The sequence below is a fragment of the Puma concolor genome, chromosome D2 (assembly GCF_028749965.1).
Source record: "Puma concolor isolate L17-30 chromosome D2, mPumCon1.1.hap2, whole genome shotgun sequence".
NCBI lineage: Eukaryota > Metazoa > Chordata > Mammalia > Carnivora > Felidae > Puma > Puma concolor.
Window position 1 is genome coordinate 25,627,575 of NC_141677.1, and position 22,739 is coordinate 25,650,313.

The window sequence follows — 22,739 nt, forward strand, 5'->3', positions numbered from 1 at the left end:
TATTTTTTGATAAAGTCCTTTTAATGGAAAATGTAAAACCCCTTTCAACTTTAATGTACAAAGCCATATGTAACACTTGCACTTTTAACAAATAAAAGCAAGCCAATGTTTTAAAAAAATACATCATTAAATGTATATATGTATATATTTACATAGCATATTAAGTTTAATATTTAGCTTTAAAAGTTCACATAAATTTTACCAAAATGAGACAATTTTAAATAAATTACACCTTTTGAAAATGTTAAATTGTACAGTCAATAGCTTCAACAAAATATTGAAGTGTCCGTATTTAGTATCTACTTTATATACTTCATATTTTACAAATTTTACAATTATTTGGCAGTAATTTCTGATTATGACATGAATGCTGTGCGATTCAGCAATTTCCCAAATGCAGGCAATAGCTGGTGTTTGTGTCCTATTCTCACAGTAACTGTCTCAATGTAGTGAAAAATATCCGTTATTTTAGTAAACTGTACAAGGTCACATTTACACTTGACCAACAATATAGCGTAGAATTTTGTGGGTTTTTTTTTGTCAAAAATAAATACATCATTTTAAATCTGGCATTTTCACAAACATCATATACACTATAATACAAAAACAGCTATGAAGTGCTGCTTTTTAAATTTAGCTTGTTTTCATAACTAACATTGCATCACAGGAACTGTGACTTATGCTATACTGCTGCGGTATCAGTAACAAGTAATTGCTACAAAAGAGAATTTCTTGGCACTGATGGTTTTATGAAGCTTAAGTCAATGTGCATACTTATCATCATTCGAAAGTAATTACAGTTCAATGGCCTAAAAGTATCAAACTGGACCACACCTAATTTTCTTCCATATCCTCTACTTCGTCTTCATGTATCTTCAAAGCTCTCACCATTTCCTTAACTGCATGATACAATATATTTTTAACCTGAAAGAGATTTTGATATTTCTAATCACTTAAGCTGGAGATAAATTAAAGCTTTTTTTTTCTTAATGAGGGAAAGATACACTCAAAATAAAATAAATGTCAAAGTTAAAAAAATGTTAAACTGAAAGTTAAAATAAGAGCCACTGAAAATCATACAGTTAAATGCATACTGTTATTAAGCTGTGGTTGTTATCCTAATGTGACAAACAAGGACAATGATTGCCTAAGCGGTTATGCACGTATCGTATTTCTGAATATAAAAGGCACATAAGAACAGGAGTCAGTTAGAAAATTCATCTCCTACCTGTAGTTTATCATCGTAATTGATTTCCTCCTTCAAAAGTCTCAGTTCCTGTGTTAAATGAAATGACTGTACAAGATGTTCTGGAGACACAAAGTCTTCAGTTACCTGAATACAGCTGTGAAAATTCTGTACCTATCCCCGAAACAAAACAGTAAAATAAAAATTTTAGGAGGCAGGAATACCAGAGAACTTATTTTCTCCTGAACATCAAATGCATTTCAAAGCAGAACACCACGCTTTTATGAGAGTTCTATCACTGAAAAGCTTTCATGTGGAAGGACTGTGTAAATGTAGTATTTTTAAATGATGAAAAGAACTTTTCCAGAAATCCTTCAGAGAGGCTAATAATCAGATTCTAAATTACCAATTTGGTCATGGTGGATTTCTTGGTGTTACTTTAAAAAAAAAAAAAAAAAAAGAGCGCAGCTGATAGGATCTGCTTCCCTGTTCGGTGCAAACAATCTGATGTCGCTCCTCTGGCTTTCAGCATCTGGGTCATTTCACTGTTAATTTTTAGACCAGAGAGTGGGTTAAAGCATAAGAAATGAAATTTAGTTTGTGAAAAACTGGGAAGAAATCAAGTTCTAGACAGATCTATTGCTCATGACAGTTTTAGAATTATCCTAGGATTTTATTTTTGCTTTTCAAATTAAACAACTAAAGATACATTCAGTCTCTAGTGGCGATATTACTACAACTGATGTCTCCCCTGACTAAAATGGTTTTCACAAAAAGCCAATTTTATGTTATTTATACACCATGTACAAACTGACTTGGTACTTCACTATTTCTTGGAATTGTTTTTTTTTTATTAATGCTTAGTGTAATGACAGAGAGAGAACAAAGCTGATCCAGTCCAGATTTTTGTGATGTTCTAGGTCTTACAGTGATATTTAAAGACATCATAAAATTCCTGGGAAAGGAGAAATAACTGAAAACTAAACATTTAAACTAATTCTAATTTTTAAAAGATGAAAATAAGTCTAATTGGGAGGTGTGAAAAGTGAGATAGTAAGTGGGGATAGAGAACTGTGAAAAAATATGATAGAGTGATGGATTCCAAAAGTGCTGAAATTTCTCCTCTGGGAATAATGTCCACCTGCTCAAGTCTGCAGAGTTCTTTAAGTCAAGCACTGTGCCTCTACTGATAACTTGGTAGCACATATAAACATTCTCTTCCGTTAGTCACTAGGTTTTTGGTTCTTCTGTAGGACGAACACAGTGATGTCTCACATTTTCAGCACTGCTATATAGTCTCGCTGGATCTTCACCATGTGTCTCTAGAACAGATGCTCTATTTCACAGAACAGGAAATGATGGATAAGAAGTTCAGTGCCTGTTCCAAGATAAATCAGCCAACAAATGGCAAGCCAACAGGAACCCAGCTCCTGTAACATTTTGTCTAACAGATGCTTTATAGTCCTATATTAACTCGGTCCTGTATTAACTCAGTCCAGCATACACTCTCCAAATGTCCTTTCACTTATCTGAATGTACTGTGGGGATTAAGCCTTCAAAAGTTCCGCCGTGTACCTTTTAGCATGTCTGCACCTACTTATAATTTTTCTCTTCATTGATATTCTAATTTTGTTCATACATCATCTTCCTGATTTTCTTTACCAGAGTCCTTTAGCTCTTTGAGTACACTTATGACACATGACTTAAAGTCTATGTCTAGTAAGTCCAATGTCTGGGCTTCCTTGAGGAGGGACAATTTATGTCGATTGTTCTTCCCCTATTATTAGGCATTACTTTATGGTTTCTGTTTATGCCTTGTAACTTTTTTCCTGAAAAATGGTCACCTGAACATTATAATGTGGTTACTGGAAGTCAGATTCTCCCTGTGCCTTAGGGTTTGCTGCTGACTGCTGAAGGCTGGAGTCATCTATATTTTTTGTGACTTTTCAACACTATTTCCGTTAAGACTGTATTATTCCTTGTTGGGTGTGATCACTGAAGTCGCTGTTCCATTATCTGTGGTCAGGCAGTGACCTGCCAGAGATTTTCTAAATGCCCCAAATCAGCTGTCCTTTTCTTTACTGAGCAGTCCCCTGGTTGATGTAAATTTGGATTAAATTCCAGAGTTCTGAATAAGTTGATTCTGTTGGTTTTACAAGTTTATGGTTGTTTTAAAATCATTTTTAGGGGGCGCCTGGGTGGCGCAGTCGGTTAAGCGTCCGACTTCAGCCAGGTCACGATCTCGCGGTCCGAGAGTTCGAGCCCCGCGTCAGGCTCTGGGCTGATGGCTCAGAGCCTGGAGCCTGTTTCCGATTCTGTGTCTCCCTCTCTCTCTGCCCCTCCCCCGTTCATGCTCTGTCTCTCTCTGTCCCAAAAATAAATAAACGTTGAAAAAAAAAATTTAAAAAAAAAACCATTTTTAGGACCATGACATTTATTATTGCTTATAAATACTATTATGTTTTCTGGGCTCCTGGGTAGCTCAGTCGGTTAAGGATCTGATTTCGGCTTGGGTCATGATCTCACAGTTCGTGAGTTAGAGCCCCACATCTGTGATAGCAAAGAACCTGCTTGGGATTCTGTCTCCCTCTCTTTGCCCCTCCCCTACTCGTGTTCACTCACTCTCTCAAAAAATAAACTAAAAAAAAAATGCTGTTATGTTTTCTAATGACCTCAACCTGATACATTTTACATAAAGGCTTACAGTTAGTGTGAAGAGTCAAGAACACATTTGAACTCTTCGTTCCACTTATTAATTCTGGGCCATCTTTGAGTCAAATTTCTCACCTTCTTGACAAACTGTCTTAGTCATACTTGCCTTCAGGACCAATTATAATCATAAACAGGTAATGTTAAAAAAGTGTAACTCTTTGTGTTCACAGGTTATTATCTTGCCACTGATTGCCATATACACAAGTGATTTGTGAGAACTTCAGAGTGAAAGATTTCGCCAAAGTCTTTTTAGCATTATGAATGCAGAGAATTCACAAGTAGCAATATTATAAACTCACTATAAATGGCCAAACACAATCAATGAAGATAAATAGTTAAGGACAAATTTATCACTGAAGATTTTGTGACTTTTTTTTTAATAAAATTTTTTTTTATTTTGAGAGAGAAAGTGAGTGCACATGTATGAGCAGCGGAGGGGCAGAAAGAGGGAGAAAGAGAAGGGAGAGAGAATCCTAAGCAGACAGAGCCCAACATAAGGTTTGATCTCAAGAACTGTAAGATCATGACCTGAACCGAAATCAAGAGTCAGATACTTAACCAACTGAGCCACCCAACACCCCTGTGGCTTTAAAAAAGGAAAAAAAAGGGGGGTTTCTTTTAAAATAAAGGCCACGATGAACATCAGGGTACTAGAGCTAAGACCAAGGAAATCCTGGAGGTGAAGGTCCACGTGCCCCATCTAATGATATATCAGACTTTCACAGATTCAGTCATGTTTGCCAGTGAAGATAAGCTGGCAACTAACTGAAGAGGGAAGTTCTTTTTTTTTTTTTTTTAATTTTTTTTAATTTATTTATTTTTGAGAAACAAAGTGAGACAAAGTGTGAGCAGGGGAGGGGCAGAGAGAGAAGGAGAGGGGCAGAGAGAGAAGGAGAGGGGCAGAGAGAGAAAGAGACACAGAATCTGAAACAGGTTCCAGGCTCTGAGCAAGCGGTCAGCACAGAGCCTGATGCAGGGCTCGAACCCACAAACTGTGAGATCATGACCTGAGCTGGAGTTGGGTGCTCAACCGACTGAGCCACCAGGTGCCCTGAGTAGTTAATACATATGGAGAGTTGTGGCAATGATACTTTTCCTCAGCTAGGCCTCTCAAAGTGCTCACTGATGACAAACCAAAGAATACAATGGATCATTTGGTCAAAGCCATGTTTTGATAGATGCCCTGGATTTGCAAGGGCTTCTTATCTGCCTGGTTTTCGAGGCGTGGTCCTCAGAGAGTACCATCAGCATCACCTGGGAACTCGTTAGAAATGCAAAATTTCAGGTCCCCCCTTGGACCCACTGAATCAGAAATTCTAGGGGTGGGGTCTAGCAATCTGTGTTTGATTAAGCCCTTGAGGAAATTCTGATGTATTTTTAAAGCACAAGAACCACTAATTAGAGTTTGGGTTTATTTTAAGGGCTACCTGTAGTCTGTTGGAAGTGAAGTCATCAACGAAAAGTTTTCAGGACCTCTAAGGACTAAATGAGTTGTAAATGGTAATACATCTCAAATCCAAGTTAATATGGTGAACGGTTTTTTTTTCCTTTTAATTTTCTCTCAAAACCACGTTATCGTCACTTGTGAGTCATGGACAGCACCCTTTCAACAGAGTACAAATAACCATGCTGTCATTATCACACCACATAAGGAAAAGAAGACAGAAATTGTTGTGCTTATAGCTGGCGATTCTATGCCAAAATCTGCCGCGGAGCTGTCCTAGAGCACTCAGCAAGCTAGCGGCAAAGCTCAGAATAGAATCTGCCAGTCTAGGTTGTCCATGCAGTTTCAGTGTACCGGAGTGGGATATCTTTTATACTCTAGAAATCTACGATGAAATTTGCTCTCTAGAATCTAAATGATATTTCTACCTAGCTCAAAAGAGAGCATGTTTTTCTATGTACTTATGTGTACAGTCATAATTGGAGTTATATTCCAACCTAAGTAAACTTTCTGAAGTGGCCAGAGAAGACACATACAGAATGAGGCTAAAATTGACACGTTTGTACAAAGAGCACAATATATATAAATTGTGGAAAGTCATAACTTTGTTTTCATCTGTACTTGTGTGAAAATATGTTGTATATGAGAACATATTTTCAAGCTGTCAGGACTTACAAATATTTAAATGTATTATCCTAAACATGGGAGACAGCAATGAAAAACAGAAAGCTCTGTCCTCAAGAACCTTCTATTCCAGTGGGGATTAAAAGACAATAAACAAATTAAGTAAATTATGAATAATATTAGAAGGTGATGATCAAAATGGAGGAAAATAAAGCAGGGGAGATGACAGGGAACTGGGAGACACAATTTGCAGTTTAAAACTAGGGTGAGTGGGATGCCTGGGTGGCTCAGTTGGTTAAGCGGCCGACTTCAGCCCAGGTCATTTTCTCGCGGTCTCTGGGTTCGTGCCCCGTGTTGGGCTCTTTGCTGGCAGTTCAGAGTCTAGAGCCTGGAGCCTACTTCGGATTCTGTGTCTCCCTCTCTCTCTGCCCCTCCCCTGATTGCTCTCTGTCTCTGTCTCTCTCAAGTAATAAACATTTTTTAAAAATTAAAAAAAAACCAACTAGGGTGAGGAAGGTGACATTTGAGCAAATAAAGCCTGTAAAGAATGTTAAGAAGGAAGTCTTACAACAGATATCTGAAAAAAGAATTCCAGGCCAAAGGATTAGTTAGCAAGTACAAAGGCCCTGGGGTACAAACACGTATGGTGTATGTGAAAACCGTAGCAATGGCAGGCAGGGTGGTCAGAGAGAAGTAAGGAGGAGAGAAGTAGGGGAGGAAGGCAGTGAAATTGTGTATGTGTGTGTGTGCGCGTGTGTGTATACATGAGAGCATGGACAGGATACAAATAAAGATCATTTATGGCCTGGGGAAGCTTTGAGTGGAGTGTTATATGAACAAAACTTTTTAACAGTATCACTCTGCCTAGTATTTTGAGAAAACATGGTTTTTTTCCCCCCAAAAAGCAGCAGCAGAGAGACATGTACATGGCATAGAATCTCTGTGGTAACACTGGTTACCTTTGAAGGAGAGGAGCTGGGGGCAAAGGTGAGAAAAAGACTGAATTTTTACTGTGAACCCTTTGTATTGTGTGAATTCTTAAAAATCATATAAATGTATTACATTTCAACATAAAAATTATTTGAAAATAGTCCTTTCAACAGATAATAGAACTGATATGTCCATATGCAAACAAAAAACAAAAAACAAAAAACCTCGGTCCAATACTTTGCACTATGTACAAAAATTAACTAAAAACTAGTCACAGACCTAAATTTAAGACTAACAACAATAAAGCTTATAGAAGAAAACGTATAAGAACGTATTTGTGATCTTGGGCTACACAAAAATTTTGGAATTACAACAATAATAAAAGTATGATACATAAAAGAAAAAAACTGATCACCTGAACTTCATCAAAATTAAAACACTTCTCTTTAGAAGACACCATTAAGGGGGTGCCTGGGTGGATCAGTAGGTTAAGCATCTGACTTCAGCCTAGGTCATGATCTCGCCATTACTGAGTTCGAGCCCCGAGTCGAACTCGGTTGCTGACAGCTCAGAGCCTAGAGCCTGTTTCAGATTCTGTGTCTCCCTCTCTCTCTCTGCCCCTTCCCCACTCACACTCTATCTCTCTCAAAAATAAACATTAAAAAATTTTTAAAAAAAGAAAAAGAAAAAAAAACCCAACTGCGAAAATGTACAAAATATTTGAACACACATTTACTAAAATGGATATAAAGATGATAGCAAATAAGCACATGAAAAGATGCTAAACATACCTGGTTATTAAGAAAATGTAAATTAAAAGTACGAGATACCAATGCACATGTATTCAAATGCTTGCAAACAAAACTGACAATAAGTACTGACTTATCACTGTCCCCAGATGGAAACCACCCAAATATTCTTTAATTGGTAAGTGGATTAAAAAAAAAAACCATTATATTTATACACAGAACAACTACCCAGCAATCAAAAGAAACCAAATACTGATACACTCAACATGGATAAATATCAAATGTATTACATGTTGAGTAAGAAAAGTCAGATTCTAAGGGCGACATATCATAGGACATTCTAATACAGGCAGAACTATAGGAGGAAACAAGTGGTTGCTGGAATGTCAGGTTGGAAAAGTTGACTAATAAGGGGCAGGAGGGAATTTTTAGGAGTCATGGAAGTGTTCACTATTTTGTTGTGTTGTTACCTCACTATATAGTTCTCAAAACTTATAGAATGCACATATATAAAATTATACCTTGATTTAAAAAACTACACTGTCCAGTTTTATTAACTTGAAGAAAGTAGATACTAGATAAAGTTAAATATGTAAGGATTTTCAGGGGAACTTGTTTCATATTATCAAAGAATTCTATTTACAAAAAGATTCACTGCACTATTCTCTTAAAAAGACTGCTTCATTGAGGATATTTACTTTTTTGTTACTAATTAGCTCTTTTCTGATAAGAGACTAGAAGGCAAAAAAAAAAAAAAGGGTATGTGGGGTGAATCCCATTTAAACTTTAACCATAGGGGCACCTGGGTGGCTCAGTCGGTTGAGTGACTCTTGGTTTCCGCTCAGGTCATGATCTCACGGCTAGTGGGTTCGAGCTTGGGATTCTCTCCCTCTCTCTCTCTGCTCCTCCCCTACTCACACTCTCTCTCTCAAAACAAATAAATGATTAAAAAACTTAAGAAAAATTAATGAAAAAATAAAGCTGAATCAAAAATGAAACAACTCTGATCACTGACCATGGGACAATAAAACAATTTAATATAAATAATGTATTAATTTAATCAACACAGGGGCGCCTGGGTGGCGCAGTCAGTTAAGCGTCCGACTTCAGCCAGGTCACGATCTCGCGGTCCGTGAGTTTGAGCCCCGCGTCAGGCTCTGGGCTGATGGCTCACAGCCTGGAGCCTGTTTCCGATTCTGTGTCTCCCTCTCTCTCTGCCCCTCCCCCGTTCATGCTCTGTCTCTCTCTGTCCCAAAAATAAATAAACGTTGAAAAAAAAAAAAAAATTTAATCAACACATTTAATATATTTTTTCCTCCAGGAAGTTATTGTAGTGAAACAGATGTATTATTATGTTTGTGTTTTACTATCATAAATGCCATTTGATATTTAAGAATGATAAATCTAACCCTGAGCTTGACATATTAATAAAAACTAAGTAAGTAACTATTATCATTTATGGAGTATTTGTGGTATTATATAACAATGTCACAACACTACACAGGCAGTTATTGCATATATATGGTTATACAAAATGTGGAAAATTTTCCATGTCTTATGTAAAAGTACACATATGAGATATGTATAATATCTCAATAACCAGGTGGTGGGAAAGGTGGCGAACCCACTCTGGGGCAAACTAGCTTTTTGGGTTCTTGGGTTTCCCCTACACACTTTGTTACTGTGAAGGCTAAGCTGGTCCACAGTAGCTCCAGTCTATAGGAATCCACTGTAAGCTTTTAATACAATCCTCCAAGCCCACTATGCCATTTTGCCAAGTGCCACATAGTCAAGCCACAGAAGCAAAGATAAGGTGTTTTAGTTTCTAAATTTTGTGGATCAGTAGCTATGAAAATTACATACTTTCTTTGGAAACATTATCACTGTGTTAGCAACCTGACAAGGGGGGAGTTACACAAAAGCCTGAATTTTCGAACGGTCTAGTCAATACTTCATTCTGCTCAATTTGGTGCCTTAGAAAACGTGTGATCTCCTAAGTCTTATTAATAACTTAAGTGTTAAGTCTCACTACCAGGAACCGAATATATAGTATCTCATTTTCCCCTTAAAAAGACTTAAAAATTAGATTTACATCCACTAAACCAGAAACAATACAAAAATGGAAATCTGGCTCATGTTAAAATAATTTCAGTTCTCAAACCATTTAACTACGTCAGATCTCTTCAAGCACGGGAAAGCTATCTTGGTAATTTCTTAAGGAAAACAAACCGGTGCGGGTCATTCTCTTACTTACCAGAACAATTCCTTTTTCAAAATTGGTTCTTTCAGTAAATAGACGTGTTAGAAATAAGTTTGTACACACCTGATGAAGTGCTCCTGCTGGTAAGACAATGGCATCACCGAGGAACTGAATGAGAGTGCAAGTTCTGACTCCATATTCCTCAAGCAGTCTTTGGCGGAGCTTTCTGTTCACATACCAGCTTTGGTCACGTATTGGATCATGTTCTGGTAGAACTTCAAGGCCTTGTTCTTTTGAAATCTGCAATATGGATTAAAATTAAAATATATACCTCAGTTTTAAGTAAGGGAAATGATAAATCCCGTTCAGTTAAATTTCAATTTTCTTTACAATAACCATCTCTTGTTCTAATAATCTTAACCATCTTTTGTTCTTAAAATCTTATGGAATGTGTGCACTTAAGGTAATAATATTCTACGACAATTTGAAAAGCCAAAGGACATTACAACAATATTGCACAAAGAGGTTCTGTTAGTAAAGCAAATCATACTACCACCTTTTAAAAAAAAATGTGTTTATTTTGAGAAAGACAGAGAGTGAGTGAGTGTGGGGGAGGGGCAGAGAAAGAGAAAGGGAGAGAATCCCAAGCAGGCTCCACAGGGTCAGCACAGAGCCCTGAGGGGTTTGGGGTTTGCTCTCCCAAACCATGAGATCATGACCTGAGCACAAATGAAGTGTCAAGACTCAGATGCTTAACTGGCCGAACCACCCAAGTACCCCTATACTATCACCTTCTCAGCCCCTCCTTGCCCCATGAAGATTCTATCCATTTGGTTTCTTTCCTGTTATTTCAAGAGTACAGCACAGAGATTAGGGAAAGCTCAGTTTAGTAGCTTTTTTCCCAAGAGCCAAACCATCCATATGTATGGACTTCTTAAACACTTCCTGATCCTGATCTTTTTAGAAAGGTAAGTACAGGGGCGCCTGGGTGTCTCAGTCAGTTATGCGTCTGACTTCCGCTCAGGTCATGATCTCATGGCTTGTGGGTTCCAGCCCACGTCAGGCTCTGTGCTGATGGCTCAGAGCCTGGAGCCTGCTTTGGATTCTGTGTCTCCCTCTCTCTCTGCCCCTCCCCCACTCATGCTTTGTCTGTGTCTCTCAAAAATAAATAAAAAACATTAAAAAATATATACGTACAAAGGTAAATACTTTTATATTACTAAACTTTTAATCTTTGAAAAACCAATTTCAAGGGACACTTTTACTAAAATAAAGATCCTACCTTCTTTAGATGTTTCTATGACATATTAGTTTTTGTATCCTGTACTTTTTACTACTTTTCACCAAGGGAAACATCTGACTCATCAACAGATCAGTTCTTTACTATAAAGGAGATAGGGGAGCACTAGCAACTGAGAAGAAGTTTGCCATTCAAATATCTCAACATGAAATGGGCTTTAAAAGGAGTAAGAGAAAGGAATTTCTGACTTTCAACAGCAACAAGAAATCCTGTCCTCTTTCGAAGCAAAAATTATTTAATGATCTTATGTTGCTGAATGATAAATGAAGTTACGTTAAAAATTTCTAGGGGCGCCTGGGTGGCTCAGTTGGTTAAGTGTTCGACTCTGGATTTCAGTTCAGGTCATGATCTCACAGTTCAGGAGTTCAAGCCCTGCACCGGGCTTTGTGCTGACAGCGTGGAACCTGCTTGGGATTCTCTCTCTCAAAATAAATAAATAAGTAACCACTAAAAAAAAAAAAAAAAAATAAATAAATAAATAAATAAATAAAATAACAAGTCCTTGGGGCACCTGAGGGGCTCAGTCGGTTAAGTGACTAGTTCTTGATTTTGGCTCATGTCATGATCTCACAGTTTGTGAGATCGAGTCCCGTGTTGGGTTCCGCACTGACAGCAGGGAGCCTGCTTGGGATTCCCCCTCCCCCACTCACACTCATGCTCTCTCTCTCCTCTTTAAAAATAAATAAACTTAAAAAAATTACTAAGTCCTTGATCAAGGTGAAGAAGTAAACTATTCGTAACCTAAATTATACCTTTTGAAGAAATTCCCTTATCTTGTCAATGTCTTTCCCTGCATAAATATGCCACAGAGCACCAGGTATCTCACTTGAGTCCTTCAATCGTTTTCTTAAAACATCATCCAAATCTTCTTCCTCAAATTTCTTGAGTACTCCTGAAACATAGGAGAATATTTTCAAATTAGTCAATAAAGAGCACCAGGGAGCCAAGTGTCCTAGAACTGACCTATGAGAGCAGCACAGTGCCTGACTAGATAGGACTCTTAAGAGAGGAGGTACACACACAGTTATACTGTTACAAAACAGAAAACACTGACCCTAAGGAGGGGGAGAGTAACAATAACTTTCCCAGATCATTTGTTTTCTGAAAACCAAAGAACAAGAATAAAACACTCAGGGGCTTCTAACTCAAACTTCACCAACTTTCTTCCTGTCCTAAGGGGGTGGTCCTAACAATGATTTGTACTCATACAGCATTTCATAACTGACTGAAGACTTTCATGACCACTGCTAACTACTTAGTAAGGTAGGCAAGGATCATAATCTCTATTTTAGGCTTGAGCAAATAGGTTCAGTTGGGGGGGGGGGGGGGGAGTTTGTTCATTACCATGACATGACTACTAAATGGCCAAGCAAAATGTCTTAGAATTCCTGGGAGATCTCATATGTATATATCTGTAATTAAATGCAAATGCTTCATGTGCTGTGGTTTTGAGGCAACATCAGGCCATTCTTCTAAAATGATGACAAACTAAAAACTGAACATCTATATGCATGTACAGAAAAATGAACAGCTAACTGGTTATCTCTGAGTGAAGCATAGGAACGTATACTTTTACAAATTCCCGATTTAACTATAGTGAACATTTAAAAGAAATGTTCTTTTGAGAGAAAAAGAAATTTATTGCTTGCTACAAAGAACACCTCAGATATTTCCTAATTTGTAACAGTAAAGTCTTTTTTATGCTTAAAAACTGGTTGCAAGGATTTCTTTACTTAGACATGAATGTGTACCAGGCACTGTCCTAGAATGTTGGGACAACAGAGTTAAAGAAAGACCCAGTCAAGACCTCACAGAGTAAAAGAAGGGATTAATAAATGTAGGCGAATAAACAAGAACACCACACTGAGGTCAATGCAATCAGGAGTATAAAAGGTACTTTTATAACTTCACTGTTATTAAACTTCACTGTTCTATGAATTAAAAAAAAAGGAGGAGGGGGATTATTGGGGTAGAGAAAGCTAATCTTTTTTAATAAAGGCCTCTAGGGGGAGACAACTATATGAAGGAATATGCCCAGGAGGAGATAGGAGGCAAGAGAGCCATTACAGGTGGAGGAAAAAGCATATGCTTTCAGTAGGTCAGTATTTCTTGATTTGTTTTAAGCATGAACCCTAAACATTCCTTTTTAAAAAAACACTCCTTTTTTTTTGGGATGATCTATAAAGAGTGGCAAAAGCTTCAGATAAAGACAGCCAAAGGATTAAAATGGATGTTTTCTCAAAAGACCAAATACTATGCTACAAATGAGGGATTGAAGTTGTGCAAGAATAAAGATAAATAACAGTCTCAGCATTTAAGGACATGAAAGACTAGTTAAAGAGAAATGCAAGTATAACCTCTGTATTGGAAAATAAATGCTAGAGGGGTTGATTTGAATGAAGTACAATGAGGTACAAAAGAGTTAATTAACTACGTAGCATCAGAGGCTTTAAAAAGAACAGTAATCTGAACCATAAGTCACACATTTCTGTATTAGAGCTAAGACTATAACCCAAGTATGCCCAACTCAAATCCTGGAGGCGGTGGCAGGGGGGCTCGGGGGCAAAGAGTTTTTATCTATTATAATCAAGGGTCAATCTAAGAAGCTAAAAAAGAGTGTAAAAAGGATTTTCTAGTTTTGGGGGAATTTAGGTTGTGTTTTATGGAAGCTGTCAAATACACAGAAAAACAGAGTGAATACTACAAATGAACCCCCATGTTTTCAGCACCTAGTCACTAAGTTTAGATACCTCCTTGGCTCCAGATACAGAACTGGTGAAGTATGTGGTAGGTGGGTAATGTGTAGAATTTCACATGAAGTAAATGCAAACTAGGAAAGATAAAAAATAAATAAATAAAATTCTTGGACCCTAGAAAAGCCTGTGATTCCATAAGGTGTTAAGAACTAGGGGACTAGAACTATAGAAGCCAAAGGCAGCATTTGAAGAAGACGCAGTGATTAACAGTGCCATTTATTACAGAGGGTAAGTATTAAGACCAGAAAGAAACCACTAAAACCACTTAAACTGTGAATGTTGTGAGGGCTGCAGCAATAGTAATTTCAGTAGGGCAGCAGGTGTAAGGCCAACCCACACTGAGCTGAAATGTGAATGGCAGTTGACAGGGACAGCAAAGAATCTGTTATGAGGGCAGGAGTGATAGGATGGCAGTGAGGAAGACAAGATTTGAAGGACGTTTCCTTTTGATAAAGAAGAAATAGTCTAGAGTGTACTCCTACTCCAAAGAAAATAAACCAGTCAAGAGGGAAAGTATAAAGAAGAGGACAGCAGGTGGAACAAGGTTTCAGAAAGAAATCCAGAGGATGGAACCTAAAACCTATACCCTGGGTAGAGAGCTTATTTCTACTTAGGAGAAAAGATTCCTTCCCTGATAGTAGAGAGGAAAAAATGAAGAATGCTTGAGGCACAAACCACATCTTATTCATCTTCAGACACCCAGTGCCCAGTTTCTAATATCCAATAAATGTTTATAAGTGAGCCTAATGGTTTATTTTCACAAACAGAACATTTAAAGATAGCAAAGGTCAAATAATAATACTCATTTTTAAAACTAAAATTCCTATTATATCAAAAAAAGACAGGCAAATCAACCACTCTTAAAGTAATAAAGATCAGAATATCTATCTACTGCAATTCTTTTTGCAATCTTTGCTGTTTACTGAGAGGCTGACATTCTGGACAATAAGTCCTAGTGTGTGTGGTCATTTAACTGTCATCCCAAAGACCACTATTCAAGTTTCTTTACCTGCTTTTGAAAGAATGCCATTTCCTTTTGCTATGCCAACATAGACTAGAATGTTTACAACATCAGAGACTTCAACATGGAGATTTGTTGTTCCTATGTCATGATCTTTAGCAGCAGCTACACCTGTGTATAAAAAAAAACTTTTACTTGACCGAACACATATCCTAAATATTCTCCCAAAATCGGCTCTATGAGGAACATTTGTTCATTGTAATTTGAGCTATAGTCTCCTTGTTTCAAAACCTGCTTCCCAAAAGCCACAATGCAAGAAATTCCCATAAAAATCAAATTAATAGAAAATGTAAATATTTTGCAAGTAATTCATAAGTACTTAACTATATTGGCTATTAATTTCCAATATACTATTTGATAGGAAAAAAAGATTTCAATGGATTACTAGAAAACAGATTTAGTAGTACCTAAAAGTAATTTGACAATTATCTTTGGACAGAAGTTAAAATTTCATATAATTCCAAATTCATGGAAATGTAAATATATACCTACCATAGGCACTGCACAACCTGGGTCCTAGATCAGGGCGCACAAAAAATCCTGGCAAATGAGAGGCCAAGTTGAATTTTCCTTCTGGATTACAATATTCTGGCAATGGCAGGCTTTTTAAAAGATCTTCATATCTGAAGAATAATAACACTGACTTGAATACAGATTTACATTCTTTTCTTAAAATTTCTAATGTTTACATTTTTTGAGAGAGAGAGACAGAGTGCAAATAGGAGAGGGGCAGAGAGAGGGAGACACAGAATCTGAAGCAGGCTCCAGGCTCTGAGCTATCCAGGCTCTGAGCTATCAGCACAGAGCACAATGCGGGGCTCAACCTTACAAACTGTGAGATCATAACTTGAGCAAAGTTGACAAACTGAGCAACCCAGGTGCCCCTACAGATTTACATTCTTCAGTGCTTTCATAATTTTCAAGTTGTTCAAAAGTTAATACAACCTTTCTCTAAGGACTTTGACAGGTAACACTTTCCTTGACCTCATTCAGTGTAAATGAATGCGTAACACAAGGGCAAGCAAGCATCAAACAGAAGTGACAATGACTAAAATTGCAGTTCTGCTTCTCTAGTCTTAGAAAATTAAAAGCATGAATGGGTGCCTGGGTGTCTCAATCAGTTAAGTGTCAGACTCTTGATTTCAGCTCAGGTCATGATCTTGTGGTTTGTGGGATCAGGCCCTGCATGGTGTTCTGCACTGACAGCATGAGCCTACTTGGGATTCTCTCTCTCCCTCTCTCTGTACCCCTCTCCCGCTCTTGCTCGGTCTCTCAAAATAGACACGTAGATAGATAGATGGATAGGCAGACAGATAAATACGTACATACATAAAGCACCGACAGAATGGAGGTCCCAAAAAGAATTCCATGTCCTTTGACATTAGCATTCTTTCCTTTACTTCCTAACATAAAGACTTTAACCTGCTGAGGCTACAGAGATTGGGTTTTGCTTTTAATTGGCAAAGAAAATGCCTACAGGTCAAAAATACAGTTCCTTATCCTACTTCTGGGGATAATCTCAGCTCAATTTCAAAAACCCAGGTTTTAAAAAAAACAAGTTTTAAAATCTATACCTTGCTGGCATCATAGTCTTGAAGTCTTCTCCTGAAGGGCAATCTTTCAATTTTAAAACAACTGTTTCTCCACTTTTCATTTTTTGCCGTTCTATAAAGAATGCAATTTATTACTAAAAGATAATCTCTGCCTTTTCATTGTTATTAATGTTTGGAGAGGAAGGAAGAGATGTAAAATGAATGATTCAATTGTACAGTAGGTATTTAATGAATGCTTGCTCATTGCCTTTAATTTCTTATGTACTTACATAGTTTTAGGAATTTTATTCCTTAAGTATATAGGTACTTATAATAGTGCAAAAATATTCTTTAAAAATTTTTACAATTGTTATTGAAATCAGTCTTACATTTTTACTTTTAATTTCTAAGTGTTTTACATACATAACTCTCAAAGGTTTATGGGGTTGCCAAAAATACTCGCCATATAAGGAAACATGGTATAAGTAACTTATGTATGGTCAAAGGAAATTAGGGGTGGAGCCAGGAATAAGACTCAGTCTCTTGTTTCTAAGTATTTGTTTCTTTTTTTATTAGCCAAAGCAATATAGAAGTTTCAAAGATTAAAAATCTGTTAAGTCATATTTGCAATTTATCATTATTGGAGGAGTATGTTTCAGAAAACAGTAAAACAAACAAAAAACAACATACTTGAAACTTCTTCAAAACCATCCCAGAATTCCTTAACATTGGCATTTGAAATAATGCTGTCTTTGCAGTTCAAGAGATCAGCTTGGTGGTCTCCAAAATCAAGACTAATTGACTCCGCCTTCCACAAGCTAATGTTCATTTTCTTATGCACACCAGAAACCACTGCAGGCTTATAAATAGATAGATCAATAAATAAGTTAAAAGGTATATAAGGACACTCAAAATTTGATTTTATATGCACATACAACAAATGGATAACAGCTTAAGTTTCAGGACTAATGACAAACTGTGAGAATAAAAGAGACTATTAAAAATAGTCCCTGACCTGGAAAGATGTTTACAATATACTGTCAAAGAGAAAAGATAACGGGAGAATGCCATATAAAGTACACTGCCATTTTTGAAAATTAAAATGTGTAGTAATTTTTAGGAAAGAAGTCCAAAAAGCTATACTAAAAATTTTTGTTCTGGGCAGTATAAATATGGATTTTTGGTTGCTTTATCTGTAGACTAATTTTTGAAGATAGAACACATCTGTATGTATCTAACATACATAGTAAGATTTTACAATAAAATACATACAGTCATTGAGATTAAAACATAATTTGTATCACTTAAAACACACAGGAGGTTCTTTACCTCCACAAGGATCATGATAAATAAAACATTAAATAACCAGGCATAACATTAAATTTCAAGCTTAATGGCTGATTCCTTAAAAGTAAGTCTCTCCTTTGAAATCATATGAATTTGAATTCCCTCGAGGCTATTTAATCCTAAAACTAACAACTGAAGATTTATAGCTTCTAAGACTCCAATGCTGTTGTAAAAAACAAAACAAAAAACAAACACACAAAAAACAAAACAAAAACCTTTAAGATAGTCTGATGTACTGTTCTTAAGGTGGTTTTTTTTTTTTTAATTCCTTTATTATAAAAGAAGCAAAAATCTGGGATATGGAGAACAAAGAAAGTTGTGATTTGAGAATCTCTTGTAAAATATAATATATAGTAAGTAATCTTAAACTTCATTAAGACAATTAAAATTTGGGGAACCACAGAGCATAATAACCTTTGGCTAGGGTTATCAGAAAAGAAAAGAAAAACAACAAAAACCATCCTTGAGTCTAGTTAACTACTTGGGTGACTATTCCATTAAACCTCCTTTCAAGGGAGTAATGATATACATCCAACATTTAAAAATAGGTTCAGTTAGGGGCGCCTAGATAGGTCAGTAGGTTGAATAACTGACTCTTGGTTTCGGCTCAGGTCATGATCTCACGGTTCATGAGATCGAGCCCCACACCGGGCTCCACACATTGACAGCATGGAGCCTGCTAGATATTCTCTCCCCCTCCCTCTGCCCCTCCTCTCCTCACATGTACGTGCACAAAACACTCTCTGTCTCTCTCAAATAAGTGAACTTAAAAAAAAATCTTATCAGCTATTAGATAATTAACTATTATTGGCAATTTACGTATTAATTCCCAGCCCTATTATGGCTATCCAGGAATACTCCTAACCAGCCCAATGCCACTCTAATGGTAACCATATTGTTAAAAAAAAAAAAAAAAATGACAGAGGCAAATTAACTAGTGTATTAGAATCTTCTGAAGCAGATTCCTAGGGTACGTACCATCATCATCACCTTCCTGAAATAATGGAAACCTACCTAATTTGACTCCTTGTCTCTAGTCTTATTTTCCCCTAATTCAACTTCCAATCTGCTTTGCTGTCAGTTAATTTTAAAATGTCAATCTGATTACTTTGATTCCTCAAATAAAACCAACAGCTACAGAATAAAATTCAAACTCCTTAGTGTGATTAAGGCCCTTCATAATCATAACTCTAATTACCATTTCCTCACCATTATCCCACAGAACTCTTATCTGTGTTCCAGGCAAACAAAACTACTTAACAGTTTCCCAAGCACCTGATGCTTTTGATTATTTCCAGTATCTTGTTCACATCCAGAAAATTTTCACTTAACCCCTGAGACAACAATTCAGACTACCCCTTTGGAATTAGTACTCTAGCCTAGTCATTCCCTCTTTTGGTTTTTTTAGAGTACCTTAAAATGGTCCTTAGCATATTTAATGTATTTATTAAAATATTTCTGTTGACTGTTCAAGCACACAGAAAATCAAAAGGTCTAAATTATGACCCACCAATGGCATCAGGGCTTCAAGGAGAGCCAACCAGAAAAAAAAGAAAAAAAAGAAAAAAAAGAAAGAAAGGAGGGGGAACTAAATTTTGTGTATGTGCAATGAATGGGTATGATTTTTTCTGGGGAGAAAGGAAACAAGCTTTCTTCACAATGTGAAAAGGTTTAGTGACTTAAAAAGATTAAGAACCTTTGCACTAAAATAGTTTGCTCATCTACTTATTTTTATATAACTTACTCATTTTATATATCTTTAATGGCCAGCAAAAAGACCAGGTTTTATTAGGTGCTCAATAACTACCTGCTCAATGAAGAAAGTAAAATAAAATAGCAAAGAATGTTTTCCAGAAAGCAAGAAAAAACAACATGACAATAGTAAGTCATGCAAATTCTCAATTTTGTTCACAATTTTTGTTCGCATTAATGTAATAAACTGCCATCTGACATGAATGCCAAACATTCTATCAAAACTTTGGTCAAAGGGAAAATCATTTTTATTTGAACAGAATTAAATAATGGCGTTTGTCATTCAAGATCTGATGAACTAACACATCAATAAATGCTCTACGGATAAACATTAAAGGCAAAAACATCTACACTTTTCATTAGTCCAAGGAAAGTGCTTCTAGTATTAACACTTTAATAATAGATACGTATCTGTTAACTGGACCAAAGTACAAATGTAAAAAAAGGCACTGCCAAATTTGGTAAATATATGGCTTTATTAAAAATCTGTTGACTGATAGCTAAAAAAATGAAACATCAAACAACCTGTGCTTCCCTGTTAATTCATATAAATTTGACCAAAGAATATAAATTCAGAAGCAGTAATTCTGGTAACCTTTTTTTTTCGAGATCTGACTTCCAAATCCAGTAAGTACTATCTTTCCCCTTTCTTCTTATCCAACCAGTTTCAGTTTCACTAATCAGCTTAAAATACTCACTTGTCCATGTTTCCAACACTCTCTGAAAAGCTTCCAATTATTAATATTTTTATAATCCTGAAGCCACAGAATATGCTTCTCGCAGATCCAAGAATGTGGCACGTCATTGTACAACATACTGTTTTCCTCCGTGGACGAATTTCTGCACTCTTTAGGCTCTTCTTTCAGCTCTGGTTTTACATTTATCTTAGAGGCTTTATTTGGTGGAATTTTGTTTTCAACAACTGAAGCAATTATGTCATCAAGAATGTTTGGCATAGTTCTTCCACTTTTACCACTCTATTAGGGGAAAAGTTGTATTTTGAGAGGAAACATATATACATTTTTAAACTTTCACTAACAACTAACATTAACATTTTATCTGCCTTCAAGAATATCTAATCATGTCAGCAAATATGGATCTGTAGTCCCTACGCTGTTCCTAACAGGTATGAACCAGAAGTCTGGTGGTCTTCCATGTGAGAATCTGCCAGGTCTGCAAAAACTGCAACTGTGGCCTTTCACACTATTTTAGGACTAGGGCAGACAAGATAGATAGGTGGAATTTCCCATATACTTTTAAAGATCACTAAAAATTTGTGCCTACCTATGCAATTACTGGTTTTTATTTTCTTCTGGTGCATAATTAAAACAAAAATGGATTACTGAATATTTTAAGCAACAAAACATTAACTTCCATGTGGTTTATTTCCCCTACTAGATAGATACATGGTTTTCAAATTCTGAAGGAGTTATCTTAGGGCTCTTCTGGCATGAAATGCCCCTCCCTCAACCTTTTTCACATGGGAAAAAACCTAAAATCTCCAGCTTTTAAGCTATGAGATTTATAATGCAATTGGGAATATGTCTGGTAATTGGTGTATTTTATTTCATTTGCATCTATTTATTGTGTAGTTCACAGCCAAATCCCCAAATCATCTAAATTTAAGGTCCATATGAAAACCAAAAATCTGGCATCTCACTCACTGGGGTTCCCATCGAATACACTGGGGCAAAGGCAATGCCAGCATCTGTAGAACCCACACGGAGCTTGCCAGCTGTTGTGGTCAGTAAATCTCGTAAGGTTGAGCCTTGTTCATTATTCTGGGACACAGGAGGTGATGTTCTGCTATTTGGAGAATCAGGATTGTCGTGTTCTCTCTCTTCTTTAATTTGATTTTCAAGGGCAAATTCTTTGTTTTCTGAAATACAACATTTACAAAATTCAAATAAAACTAATCATGCTGCTAAAGTACAGACAAAACTGGGACCCTACATTTGATAGTGAGAGATAAAAAGTGTAGCACTAGTGATTTATTCACCTGAACACACACCAGAGGATGGGTTAGATCCTTCAAAATGGAGTCAAACAGTTTGAATATGAAAAGGCCTTCCTCAATATCTTAGACATGTAGCTGAGTTTGCACCTGTCACAAATGAAAAATGCTATAGCTAAAACAGGTAGAAAGTATAGTTTAAGTTACAAATCTACTGCCCTGGTGGCTTTAATGATACGCTCATCCACAAATGATTCTAACTACTTTTGATACAATCACAGGGAGGTGAGTTCCTAACAATAGAAAACAAATGTTTTACTGTATCCAAGCCATACATAATGCAAGCAAAACACAAATGTAAACTGTTCTAAGTGAATATTATAATGTATCATAGTACATTGTTGGTTATATTATAGTCATCTATTATATACTTAGATAACTTCATTTACCTTTTTTTTCCTCTCTGGACTTTTGCTCTGCAAGATCTGCTAACCAGTGCAGTGGTGACTGGGATTCTGGAGGAGTTAACTTGCTGTCTGTGCTTACGTCACTCCCTGGGCTGCTGTTGCCATTACTCTCAGACTTCTGAGGGTTATTCTGCTGCTGAGACTCAGGCATGCACAGAGAAATTTTATTACTGTGATTAAGAACATTCTGTAAAACCTATAAGGGTAGAACAATTAAACTTTAAAAATACTACCTCTTCAATTATTCAGAGTTAAAAGTAGTAATATTTATACAGTAACATAAAAAACATAATTTACAAAACACAAGTCCTAAACTGATTTCAAATAGCAAAGATGATTAATTTAACTATGCATTTCATTTGAATAATTAGAAAGTTTTACTTACTTGAGATACACCATTCACTGCAGGAAAATTTCCAACCTGTATATTCTGTTTGTTAGTACAATGACAATGGGATTTAATACCATATTTTTCTCTAAGAGTGTGCATCGCATCTAGAAGATCTGTCAAAACTACAAAATATATAAGAGTGGTTAATAAAAAGATAGTTAAGACAATAAAATTTTTTCCAGTCTTTTCTTGTGCAGGTTTTCTTATGTCCTTTCACTTTGCTTCCCATTTTTTCCTTCAATTCTTCCAATTCTTTCAGGTTTGATTATTCAACCAAATTCATGTTCTCTATTCTTTTCTCTCACCTCTATTCTTAAACTCAGTATAGGGGCGCCTGGGTGGCGCAGTCGGTTAAGCGTCCGACTTCAGCCAGG

General features: G+C 36.4%; 1 protein-coding gene across 8 annotated transcripts in view; it reads right to left on the minus strand.

Moving 5' to 3' along the window:
• JMJD1C (jumonji domain containing 1C) overlaps nt 1-22,739 on the minus strand; it is a 267,089-nt gene continuing 244,350 nt past the window's right edge. For 7 of the 8 annotated variants that reach the window (XM_086679809.1, XM_086679808.1, XM_086679810.1 and 4 more), the window contains 12 exons: nt 22,360-22,487; nt 21,957-22,170; nt 21,218-21,432; nt 20,252-20,530; nt 17,145-17,313; nt 16,497-16,587; nt 15,415-15,545; nt 14,911-15,033; nt 11,898-12,037; nt 9,969-10,145; nt 1,229-1,360; nt 1-924 (listed from right to left, as the gene is read on the minus strand). In XM_086679809.1, the coding sequence (XP_086535935.1) occupies nt 835-924; nt 1,229-1,360; nt 9,969-10,145; nt 11,898-12,037; nt 14,911-15,033; nt 15,415-15,545; nt 16,497-16,587; nt 17,145-17,313; nt 20,252-20,530; nt 21,218-21,432; nt 21,957-22,170; nt 22,360-22,487 (1,889 nt within the window). In that variant the 3' untranslated portion in view covers nt 1-834. Of the gene's footprint in view, nt 925-1,228; nt 1,361-9,968; nt 10,146-11,897; nt 12,038-14,910; nt 15,034-15,414; nt 15,546-16,496; nt 16,588-17,144; nt 17,314-20,251; nt 20,531-21,217; nt 21,433-21,552; nt 21,658-21,956; nt 22,171-22,359; nt 22,488-22,739 lie in introns of those variants that run through there. The other variant, XM_086679815.1, reaches the window with a different exon arrangement.